At 44.3% G+C, this 12,585-nt stretch overlaps 1 protein-coding gene across 16 annotated transcripts in view; it reads left to right on the top strand.

Annotated features, from left to right (window-relative positions):
• The window catches only part of LOC138739430 (phospholipid-transporting ATPase IB-like), a 524,646-nt gene that overhangs the window by 146,356 nt on the left and 365,705 nt on the right, over positions 1 to 12,585 (top strand). For all 16 annotated transcript variants that reach the window (XR_011342240.1, XM_069891443.1, XM_069891442.1 and 13 more), the window contains one exon: positions 10,816 to 10,915. Coding sequence is in view for 15 of the 16 variants with exons in the window: in XM_069891443.1 (XP_069747544.1) it covers positions 10,816 to 10,915 (100 nt within the window). In the remaining variant the exon portion in view is untranslated. The remainder of the gene's footprint in view (positions 1 to 10,815; positions 10,916 to 12,585) is intronic.

The raw sequence follows: 12,585 nt of genomic DNA, 5'->3' as shown, positions 1-12,585 counted from the left end.
AGGGGGCTGACCTATGAGGAGAAACTAAATCGCCTAGGATTGTACTCACTCGAATTCAGAAGAATGAGAGGAGATCTTATAGAAACATATAAAATTATGAAAGGGATAGATAAGATAGAGGCAGGAAAATTATTTTCATTGGTAGGGGAGTCCAGAACTAGGGGACACGGCCTGAAGATTCAGGCGAGTAGATTTAAGACGGAGATGAGGAAAAACTTTTCCCCAGTGAGTAGTGAATCTGTGGAATTCTCTGCCCAGGGAAGCAGGTGAGGCTACTTCATTAAACATATTTCAGGTTCAGTTTTATAAATTTTTACATTTAAAAAAAAAAGGAATTAAGGGATATGGGGAAAAGGCAGGTAGGTGGAGTTGAGTCAATGATCAGATCAGGCATGATCTTATCGAATGGCGGAGCAGGCTCTACGGGCCGGATGGCCTCTCTCCTGCTCCTATTTCTTACTTTCTTATGTATGTTCTTATATTTATCTTTTGAACTCAATCTCTGGTACTCTTTTTCTAGTTCTGTTATTTCTTTCTCCAGACTATTAACCTCTGCCATGTGTTCCTTCATTATTTTTTTTAGTATATGAAATTATCTGTCCCCTTAAATAAGCCTTGTACCATATTTAAAGAAAAAAGATATCATTAGTTGAGGAGAAATGTGTTTCTCCTAATAAAATTTCAGAAATCTGTCCTTCTCAACAGCGTAGAATTAAGACGTCATCTATAAGCACTCTCTTGTTCTCTGGTATCATTATCATTAGGGTCAGTTGCACATGATCAGATGGCAATCTAGTCACGTACTCCATTTCAACGACTCTGCTTTCCAATTGTGCAGACATTTTTTTAAAAATCAATTCTCGTATAAGAGTCATGAACCTTTGAATTTAATGAATAATCTCTCTCCTTGAGGTGTCACTGCCTCCATACATCTATCAGATTTAAATCCTTCATAAAAGATAAAGTAACTTTCGCAGCTTTTGCTTTTGACACTGTCTTTCTTGATTATCAAGGATGGGGGTCCAAGCAAAAATTAAAATGTCCCCAACCAATATATTTTGTTTTCCTTCCACTGCTTTTAAGAAGACATTCTGCATAAAGGATTCATCATCAAAATTCGGAGCATAAATATTCAGAAACGTCAGGATTCTGCAAATATCTGACAATGCGCCATTACAAATCAATGGCTGTGTCCTCAACCAACACTAGTATATTTTTGTTAATTAAAATTGCCACCATGCTTTGGAGATGAAATAAGATGAAATTACTTGACCCACCCATTCCCTTTTTAATTTATTATTTTCCAAATTTGTAAGGTGTGTTTCCTATTGGAAAACCATGTTCACTGTTAATTTTTTTGAAGTGTGCCAAGACACTTCCTCTCTATGGATCCATTTAAACCATTATAACTAACAAATTTTAATGTTTTACTCATGCTCATATTTATCCAGCTCTACCATTTGACCCTTCTACTTAATCATACAGTGATTTTTACCTTTAATGCCACTGCACTTATATGACATAAAGAAGAAACCCCAGAAGCCCTTGATAAAAGCCCCTGATACTATTTAAAAGAAAACCCTTCCCTTTAACTTTGACACCCTTTTGTAAAATCTCTCCTCCTTTGGCGCCATTAACCCCCTTAAATCGGGGTATCCACCTTGCTACGATTTTACTAAATATTCACCCTCTCCCGAGCTCTCCTTATACATTTCAATATTACTTTAATTAACCAATGAAAAACTATTCAAAATATAACTCTTTTTAAGTTCACAGTTCGCTTTGTCTTTTTCTTATTTTTTTCTTTCTGTAATCCCTTCTGAGGTCCCGTTTATAGTATATATTTCTCTTTTTGGAGATTTACAGAAGTTTCGAGGTCCCTCCGACACATCGATCCTCAACCTCACTGGGTATAGCATAGAGTATTTTGTGTTCTGTATTCGCAGTTGTTGCTTGACGCCATCAAATTCCTTTCTTTGCTTAACCAAGTTTGCACTTTTCCACCTTCCAATTCAACTGGGGCATTATTTTCCCTGACACATTTGACTGCTGCCGATCCTGATAACTCAAATATCTTAACAGGACCAGTCATATGGTCTTCTGAGGATGAGGGTCCAGTGGGCTCTCTCAATAAGCAAGCTTTCTTTGAATCTTCCTGTTCCCAACACTCATGGAATCCATTCCTCAATGAACCCCACCAGATCATTCCTTTCAGTCCCTTCTTTTAGCTCAATGATATGGACATTATTCCTTCTACAGAAGTTCTCCATATGATGAATTTTATCCAGCAGCAGTTTTTTGACAAGTTATGCTGTTGCATTTTCTTCCAGGACCTTCAGTTTTTCCTGAGCCATTATCAGGTCATTTTCGGCCTGATCCACCTGAGTCGTCAGGTTTTCAAGTGCTCTTGCCATCACTGATATTTTGTCTGCCACCTCTCTCAGTACATTTTCTACTTTAGAAAATTGTCCACTCAATGTCTCTATTGTTTCCGCAACCTTTGCAGATCAGGTGTCCACCCCCCACCCCCCCACCCCGGTCTATTTGAGTCTGCTCTGACATCATGGCAGTAACTTCTTCACCACTCCCCTGTGGACTTTCTGTCGACAATCTTGGTGACTTTTGAACACCTTTAGCCCTAATTTTTTGGGTCTTACCCATCATTTTCTATTTTTAGCAAGTAAAATCTTTAGTCTGATAACTTTGAATCATCTTTTTAATCATGGAGCGCTCTTCTAACCCATGTCTGACTAGATCCTTTGCATGGCCATGCTACCCCACCCCCCAGGTTTGATCTTTTCAGATCTGAAATGTGATCTTAGTTTAACATCTCTTTTCCATGGGAACACCTCCCAAGGTGCAGCATTCTGTTTGGTGCTGGACCAATCTGCCAGACTAGATTTTTGTAATAAAACTTGCCTGATCAGAGATTTTGCCTGCTTTTCATTGAACCGTTAAAATTGGACAAATTAAGAACATATTTAGAAAATTAAGGCCCAGAAGTTTGGACTTTAAGATGGAATTTTCTATTGTACTCACACTTTTTTCCCCCTGAGGAGAAATTTCTCCAAAGGTTATCAATTTTATTACAATGCATGAAAAACTCATCTCCAGTGAGATTTTTAACTTCATTGGTCTGTAAAATGATGGTTCTTGTTCACTCAAAATGTTGGCTGTTGAAACAGTGCTATTTAACAAGCTAACATTCATTGTGCATTTTTTGTTTTCTCCTGATACGCCTGATACAAATGTGCACATCTCCAGTTTGCCCTGCCTATTCGGTCCTGCTATCCCTTGGATCCTTCCAAGCTGTTGATTGTTGTCATGTTTCTCACTTTGCTGCTTACTGTTGTATGAGGGAGCTTACTCAAAATCCCTAACAGTGTTAATCAAATTTGTCTGCAGAGAAGGCCAGATTGACAGTTTAGAATCATGTCCAAGGTGAAACACTTTAACCACAAGAGCCCTGAATGAAAATTTTCATCAAGATCATGGATTCAGATTCTAGTTATCAAATAGCCCAGTTTATATTCAAATTGGTACCAAACACATGCCATTAATAATTGTCACATTAAAAATGGGTGACTTGCGTTTAACAGCGCATTCTCAAATTATTTTGTTAAGCCACCTCCGTCCCCTCATTATCCTATCTTTTATATTTAAAATATTTAGTTTTAAAATTCAAATATTCCTTTGCAAAAAACCAGGTATTGTATATTTAACATTTTTAAAACATTTTTCAATTTTTCCTTTACCTCTTCTCAAAATATGTATTTAGTCACTTCTTTCTGTCTATTCTTAGCGATCATCTGTTTTCATTTCAGATAGAATGAATTCTTTTATCATTGACGTATATTGCATACACTTGCGATGATTAATAGGGGGGAAAAATCCTTACTCTTGTACTTCATGTCACTATTTATAAATCCTGGTCTTGTAAATACTGTTTCAACTGTTTTTCTCTGCTACTTTGCTATTTTAAACAATTTTACAATTGCACTGTTTCTGTAATCTTGACATTGTCCAGCAGGTTTACGTTAAATTGACAGAATAGTTGAATGCCACCAAATATGCAAATATACTGTTGGAGCTGAACCTACTGTAATAGTACAAGGAGCTGGCCACAGCCAAGAAAGACACAGCCACCACGTTGAATGTCGTTAACGACTGTTTTATTCAAATTCAGCGTGCACCCCTTTAAGGGCAGTGTGAGCTCAGTCACCGCGTGCGTGGTGACATCATAATTGCTGCCCCAGGCACGCGCCAGGGCAGGAGACTTGAGGCGGGGAGAAACCCTGACAGCGCCACCTTCCCGTGGCTGCCCCGCCAAGTGGCGTTACACGTGGGGCCAGTTCGCCATGAGAGTGTGCACCGCCACACAACACCCCCCCAGTACCGGCTATTCATCCCGCTGCTTGGGCGGGCGGCCACGGCGTTTGGGCATGGCTGTGTGCACCGGCTGCAATAGGTCCAAGTGCGCCGCCTTCAAACGGTCCATGGTGAAAAGCTTGCTTTTCCCCCCTACATCCAAAGTGAAAGTCCTGCTGGAGCACTTTGTATGGATCCTCATATGGGCATTGCAAAGGTGCCGTCTGCGGACTGCACCAGATGAAAACGATTTCTGCCGAGTCCAGTTCTTTGGAGCAATGTGTCGGCTGGGCGCCGTGATAAGAAGGAGGCGGAGGGGTTAGGGAGGAGAGCTTCTTATGGAGATCCGCCAACAGGTTCGCATGCTTGGATGTGATGTTGGTCTCCGGGCCAAAGAACTCACCGGGCAGGGAGAGCGGCATGCCGTATACCAATTCCACAGAAGAGGCCTGCAGGTCCTCCTTGGGTGCCGTCCTGATACTGAGAAGGACCCAGGGTAGTTCGTCCGCTCAGCCTGGGCTGGTGAGGTGAGCCATGAGGGTGAATTTCAGATGACGATGAAATCTCTCCACCAAACCATTTGCCTGTGGATGGTAGGCTGTGGTGTGGTGGAGTTTAACCCCCAGGAGATTCACAGCTGAGCCCAGAGTGCGGAGGTGAACTGGGCCCCTCTGTCACTGGTGATATGCGCAGGAACCCCGAACCGGGCGATCCAATGACTGACTAAGTTCCTGGTGCACGTCTCTGCGGAAGCCTCTCTGATGGGAATGGCCTCTGGCCAGATCGGCAACTATTGTGAGGAGGTAACGCACCTCCCTGGACACCAGAGGGGGCCTACAACATCAACGTGGATGTGCTGAAATCTCTGCACCGCTGGGTCGAATTGCTGGATTGGGGCCTGCATATGTCGGTGGACCTTGGAGGCCTGGCACCTGGTGCAGTTCCTTGACATCTCAGCCACCTCCTTTTTGAGCCTGTGCTACACAAACCACTCTGCTACCATCTGCACCAATGTCTTCTCCGAGGGGTGGGCTAGGTCATGGACTAAGCTGAAAATCTTTGTCCTCCACTGTGGTGGGACTTCCGGGTGCAGTGGGCTGGTGGAGACGTCGCAGAGCAGTGTGTCTGGGCTGTTGGACAACTGAATGTCTCTGAGATCAAGGCCAGAGATGGCAGTTCAGAGAGCTTGGATCTCTGCATCCTATTTCTGGGCCTGTGCCAATTGTGTGTAGTCAAGGCCGGGGGCGAGGGCGTTGATTGCCGGACAAGAGAGGGCATCCGCTACAACGTTGTTTTTGCCTGCCCTGTGCCGGATGTCGGTGGTAAACTCCGACATGTAAGAGAGGCGGCGTTGCTGGCGGGCCGATCATGGATCTTTGGCCATCGTGAGTGCCTGAGTGAGGGGCTTGTGGTCCATGAACACTGTGAAGGGCCTGTGCTCCAGAAAGTAGTGAAAGTGCCAGATGGCCAGGTACAGCACTAGGATCTCCTGGTCGAAAGCGCTGTTCTTGGCGGGCACAGCTGTTTGCTAAAGGAGGCCAGCGGGCACCACTGTCCATTGAGCCACTGCTCGAGTACGCCCCCAACTGCCGTGGCTGAGGCATCCACCGAGAATGCCGTGTGTGCCTCTGGGCGCGGGTACACCAGTAGGGTGGCGTTGGTGAGGACCTCCTTTGTTGCAGCAAAGGCACTCTCTGCCTGCTCCGACCAGGCCAGGACCTTCTCCTTCGCGGCGATCAATGCGATCAGCCGTCGCATGGTGTGGGCGACGCTGATGATCACCATCCCCACGAACTCCTGCAGGCCCTTGAGGGTGGTTGGCTTGGGGAACTGCTAGATAGCCGCGACTTTCTCTGGTGCCGGGGCAGCACCTGCTGACAAGATGTTGTGCCCCAGGAACTGCAGTGTCTGCTTGCCGAACTGGCACTTGGCCACGTTGACCGTGAGGTCAAACTCCGCCAGTCAGGCAAACAGGGTACGGAGGTGGCCATTGTACTCTTCGCAGTTGCGGCTGGCGATAAGGGTATCATCCAGGTAGATAAACACAAATGTCCAAGTCCCTACCCACTGCGTCCATGAGGTGCTGAAAAGTTTGGGCCGTGTTCTTGAGGCTGAAAGGCAAACACAGGAATTCAAAGAGGCCAACGGGGGTGATGATCACCGTCTTGGCAATGTCCTCAGGGTGGACCGTGATCTGATGATAGCCCCGCACCAAATTGACCTTGGAGAAGACTTGAGTGCCGTGGTGATTGGCTGAGAAGTCTTGAATGTGGGGGACTGGGTATCTTGTATGGTGTGGCCGCGTCATTCAAACACCAGTAGTCTCCACAGGGTCTCCAGCCCCCAGAGGATTTGGGGACCATGTGGAGGGGTGATGCCCAGACAATCCCCAATTCCTGCAGCTGGGAAAACTCCTCCTTTGCTAGCTGCAGCTTTTCGGGCAGGTGCCCTCTGGGTTTGGTGTGCAGGGGGGGGCCTTGTGTGTAGATATGATGGTATACCCCGTGCTGGGGTAAGGCGGTGCTGAAGCGTGGTTTCAGGATGGCGGGGAACTCGTGGAGTATGGTCGTATACTTTCCCTGGCGGTGACGATGGTGGCAATCTCAGGCTTTCAGGCATCCGCGGCGTCCAAGTGCACCGAGTGGAAAGTGCGGGCATTGACCAGCGTCTTGCCCTTCATATCGACCAACAGGCCATGTGCCCTCAGGAAGTCGGCCCCCAACAACGCAGTACCCACCGAGGCTAGCACAAACTTCCAGTGGAATTTCTCTTTGTCGATCTGGATCTGTGCCCTGCGGGTACTGAAGGTCTTGATGGCGGAACCGTTGGCTGCCCGCAGGGTGGGACTACGAGATAGGGTGCATGTCTCGAGGGCAGTGGGGGGCAGGCTGCTCAACTCTGCTCCTGTGTCCACCAGGAAACGCCAGCCAGTGGACTTGTCGGTAACATGAAGGAGGCTGTTCACGTGGCCAGCTGTCGCAGTCATCAACGGCGGCCGGCTGAGTCATTTCCCCAGAAGTTGCATGGTTGTCGGCACTTACGGGCTTGCGCTCCCCAGCGCTGATGATAAAAGCACAAGGTGGGGTGGCACTCCTCTAGCTTGTGCTTGGGGGAGGGTTGAGGCCGACTGGCTCCCAGTCGTGTAACCTGGCTAATGGCTGCCTCATTCTCCCTCTTGGTGTGCCAGAGGGTGTCCGCTTGGGCTGCGACTTGACATGGATCTGTGAAGTCCTCATCCACCAGGAGCAGTTGGACATCCTCGGGCATCTGCTCGAGGAAGATCTGACGGAATAGGAGACAAGGCTTGTGATCCTCTGCCAGCGTCAGCATTTCATCCATGAGGGCTGATGGACTGCAGTCCCCAAGCCCGTCTAGGTACAAGAGTCTGGAAGCACGCTGCAGGGGGGAGAGCCTGAAAGTGCTTAGGAGCAGGTTCTTGAGGGCAGGATATTTACCCTCGGCCGGTGGATTGTGTGTCAGATCATCCACCCTGGCTGCCGTTTCTTCATCCAGCACGCTCACGACGTGGTAGAACATCATGGCGTCTGCTGAAATGTGCCTCAAACAAAACTGCACCTCCTCCCTTAAGACCAGAAAGGCGTCTGGGCTCATCGGGGTCACCAATGTGGAGCTGGCCACAGCCAAGAAAGACACAGCCACCACGTTGAATGTAGTTAACGACTGTTTTATTCAAATTCAGCACGCGCCCCTTTAAGGGCACCGTGAGCTCAGTCACCGTATATGTTATGATGTCATAATCGCTGCCCCAGGTGCGCGCCAGGCAGGAGACTTGATGCAGGGTGAAACCCTGACGACGCCATCTTCCCATGGCTGCCCCACCACATGGCGTTACACAAGGGGCTGGTTCGCCATGAGAGAGTGTTCCGCCACAAACCTACTCTAATGGAACAAAAACACATTTCTTGCTAGAGATCAGTAGAATTTTTTACTCTCTGGTCATTACTGTCATATGGTAATATCTAGCTAGCAATATGTTGTGCATCTGTGCTCCAAATTTCCTGTCAAGACCAAAGGCTTCAACTAATTTTCTTTCATCCCACAGGAACCGTTGGGGAGAGTTGCTGGCATTGAAGATTTCTTAAGTTCAAGCTTTAAGAGGCTGCACGAGTCCTTTGTAGTCTCTACCTTTTAGCCCTCGAAGGTCTCCTTCCAGCGTCCCCTTGTGCAAAAAGCATGCCTGCTATTGGATACTTCTTCAGCCTGTCTGTTCCCTGAGAGCAGTCTCTCACTTCCTTTCTCCGCTCCTCCATTCATACAGTGGCAATACCTCTCTGTAGCCAGCTGCAAAAATGCTAGTTGCATCGTTATTTAAAATCCTGCAACTGCAGTGTCTGCGCCCAAGATGGCAGCAGCCACGAGGAGTTGCAGAGTCCAGGGGAATGGAGGCCTGGAGCAGGGCACTAGAAAATGGGGAGACCATCCTCTCTGAGAAGGAGAAGCAGAGGAGGCAACCCACGGGACGGTGACCAAGGTGGTGGACTAGTGAGGCTGGCATGTGGCAGGATACTGGCGACTCGAGGTGAAGAACCCATGGAGGCTATGAGCTGCTGGAGACTGCTGTCGAGAGATTCATGGCAGGCTACGGACTGCTGGAGAGTGGCTTAAAGCTGGCTAATAGAATAGATATGCAAGGGGGTGCCAAAGGCACTGAAAAGTTCCTGACTGTGTCGGAGGTTTGGATCTGGAGCTCGGGTTGCTGAGAGCTTGGACTGAACCCTATGTGGCTGTGGAAGCCCTGGAGGTGAATCTACGACACTCGATGACTCTGGGAGAGACTCTCTTTTGCTTCTCTTTCTCTCTCCCTCTCTCTGACTGTAAGAGGCGCTTCAGGCAATTTCTGCCGATGGGGAATTTGTCTGCCTTTTAGCAGGCAAAAGCAATTTCATGTAATATTACAATGAGAATAAATTGAATCTTGAATCTCGTATGTGGTTTTGAAAGCTGGCTGCAGAGATAACATTCCTGACCATAAATTCTGGAGATCAGGAGAATTGTAATGGTGAAATTGACATTCTGTTTGGTACTTGACACCTTCACTGAACACTTATCACTTTCATTTTCCTACTGTTTATCAATCTTATATAGTTCTTGAGTACAAGAAGTAAGTACAGTACCAAGTATGTTGGCACAACAAGCAATCTACTGGAGGAACTCAGTGGTTGAGCTGCATCAGAGGGAGAAAAAAAATTGTCAGTGATTTGGACTAGAAAGGAAGAGGATGAATCATACAGGATTGGGTGGATGATTAGTTGAAACTGTACTGGAATTCTCTTTTTTATAAAAAGGTGACGATAGTGGGTATAATGAGAGATCAGACTGAACCAAAGATGGGGCACGTTGGGGGGAGGGGAGGGGAGAGGAGAAGAGAGGGGAAAATCCTGTGGGAAATAGGTGTGGAAAAGGAGAACCGAAGAGGGAGAGGGATGAGGATGGGTGGAGTTGGGTGGGAAAGGGGACAAACATTGGAGGAGAAAGGGGATGAAAGGGAAATCGTTCATAAGAAGAGAGAAAAGACTCGTTACCAGGCAGAATATGAGATGTTGTTCCTCTGGTTTGCACTGGGCCTCACTCTGGACAGACAGGTCAGAGTGGGAATGCAGAGGTGAGTTGAAATGGCATGCTTGGTTTCAGATGGAAAAATGGTTTCAGATGGTGGGACCTAGAGATAGTGGTTTCAGATGGAGAGCAGACTTATGGTGGAATGTTGAAATAAAACCACAGAGTGCTGGTAAAGAGCCAGCACCCGGGAGAGGAAGAAACAGAGTTAGCCTGTCAGCTCCGTGACTTTCTGGAACTTTCTGACAGATGGTCATTGACCTGGCATTTTACTTCTTTCCTTGCAGATGCTGCCTAGCTTGCGGAATACAATTCATTACTTTGGAATTAATTTTAAGAACTCTGTCCTCAAAGTGTAGGAAAATAACTTTGCTGCTCCTCCTCACTTTTTCATTTTGTGGTGGCAAGGGAGATATTTCTCATGATGTACCTACTGTGGCTTTTTGGAGCTAGGAAATTTAAGTTGTTGTTAGTTGAGTGAAAAGGGGATTGAATAACTGTTCAGCTGAGAGATCCTGTTGTCAGATTTTTCATCACCTTGAACAAGGAATTGTACTTGAAATTTTGAGCATTTTCTCTTTTAGGTGCTGATTTCTCCAATATTGTGTTTAGTGTGCAATAAATCTTTGGCCTGCCTGTCCCGCATCGGACTTGTCAGCCACAAACGAGCCTGCAGCTGACGTGGACTTTACCCCTCCATAAATCTTCGTCCGCGAAGCCAAGCCAAAGAAAAGAAGAAAGAAGAAGAAATCTTTGGTCGTGAAATTGTTTCCTTTCATAAGGAAAGGTTGTTAGCGGCGAATTATTGTTATAGTTTGATTTTTTTACCCATTCTCTTCAATAACAATATCCATTCTTCATTATTTACAGTACTGCAAAATACAGCGTGATAACATTCCTGCCTCGCTTCTTGTATGAGCAGTTCAGAAGAGCTGCAAATGCTTTCTTTCTCTTTATAGCATTATTACAGGTAAGTTTAACTTGGGTGTGTTTGGGTGAGATTCCATTGTAATGGAAACTATTTTTACTGGTATTTTCTTCCTCATTGGGGTTTTACTTTTGTGTTCCTGATCAGAACAAGCTATGTTGATAAATGACGATGTTTCGGATTATTTTGACATTATCATTTCTTGTTTCATCCAAGCATGTCGTTCCACTCGTTCTGATTGTGAATCACCTCCACAAAGGTCAATTTAGGAAATCTTCATTTAACCACCGCCCCTGCCCCAGTCACCATACACCCATCTTCAGGAGCCCAAGGACAATGAGGACAATCCCATCAGTTGATTACTTGAGATCAACTAATACATTAAAGGGTGGATTTTCCAATACTCAAGGGAGGAATAAAATTTGAGGTTAATTTATTAGTTGCATTATTTAAGTGCACTGACACACAAGTTGAATTTTCATTTTCCTTTCTCAATAAAAGGAACAATGAAGTTGCATTTTTAAGAGATGGTAATTTAGTAGATAAGTTTCAGAATCTTTGGCCAAATGCCTAGACATATGATTTATGAGTTTGAATCTCATAATGAAAACTGGAGAATTTAAACTCAGTTGTTTAAATCAGGGGTAAAAAACTGGTAATTCTTTTTTTTAACTATTGGAGGATTTCTATTGCACCTAATTAATATTTGACAATGAAGAGATTAATATGAAATTACTTACAAGGTAGAAAGTTATATTTGTAATTAAATATAAATTAGAGATTAAATAATTAAAAAATGTTTTTGAAAGTATGATATTGTGTTCCTAATAATATTTTGGGGTTTTTTTTGTGTTTGGATCTTAAGAGAAATTGGAAGTAATTTAGAAGTAAGATTCAGTTATTGGAAGATACATATATCATATTGAGTTTTGATGAGTACTTTTGGAGTAAATTTTTTTTATTATTTGTATTTGTCTGCTAGTAGGGAGGAGGGAAGGGGAATTAAACATCATGTAATGTATAAATGATTAATAATTGATATATTTACTTTCTATGTTGGATACTCCTTGGGACATACTCCTATATATGACATTGTATTATGAAGAATATATTGGGGAATTTTTTTGTGCATTGGGAATAATTTAGAATAAGACTTAAAATTATTGAAAGATATATATTTATGACATTGAGTTGTGGACAGTGTTCTGGAGAAAATGTTTTTCTTTATTTGGTTTTTTAAATTTGTCTATTGGGGTGGGACTGGGGGATTAAAAAGACAATGCAATGATTAATAATTTATGTAATTATTTTCAAATTTGTTTGCATTGTAGATGAAAACTATAAGAAATATATATAAAAAAGCCTTAAATTAACTTACTGAGCTATTGTACCCCTCTAAGGTATATGTGGAGATTAAAACTGTAAAAAGATGTCATATGTAATCCTATCATGCTTTTGTGTCCATATTGCAATAAAGGCCAAAATAACATTTTCTTTATAATTGTTTGCTTTCACTGCATTAATTTTGTGATTGAACTAAAACAAACAGCCATACACAGGGCCCTCCATAAAGGGACAAAGACACTTTTTTTCCCCTTTATTTATCCCTGTGCTCCACAGTTTTAAATTTGTAATCAAACAATTCACATGTAATTAAAGTGCACATTCCAGATTTTATTCATGGTTATTTGTATACATTTTGGCTTGACGAA

Source organism: Narcine bancroftii, chromosome 7 (genome assembly GCF_036971445.1).
Source record: "Narcine bancroftii isolate sNarBan1 chromosome 7, sNarBan1.hap1, whole genome shotgun sequence".
In the NCBI taxonomy this organism is placed as follows: domain Eukaryota; kingdom Metazoa; phylum Chordata; class Chondrichthyes; order Torpediniformes; family Narcinidae; genus Narcine; species Narcine bancroftii.
Note: the sequence above shows the minus strand (reverse complement) of the source record. Positions and strands in the feature narration are given on the sequence as shown.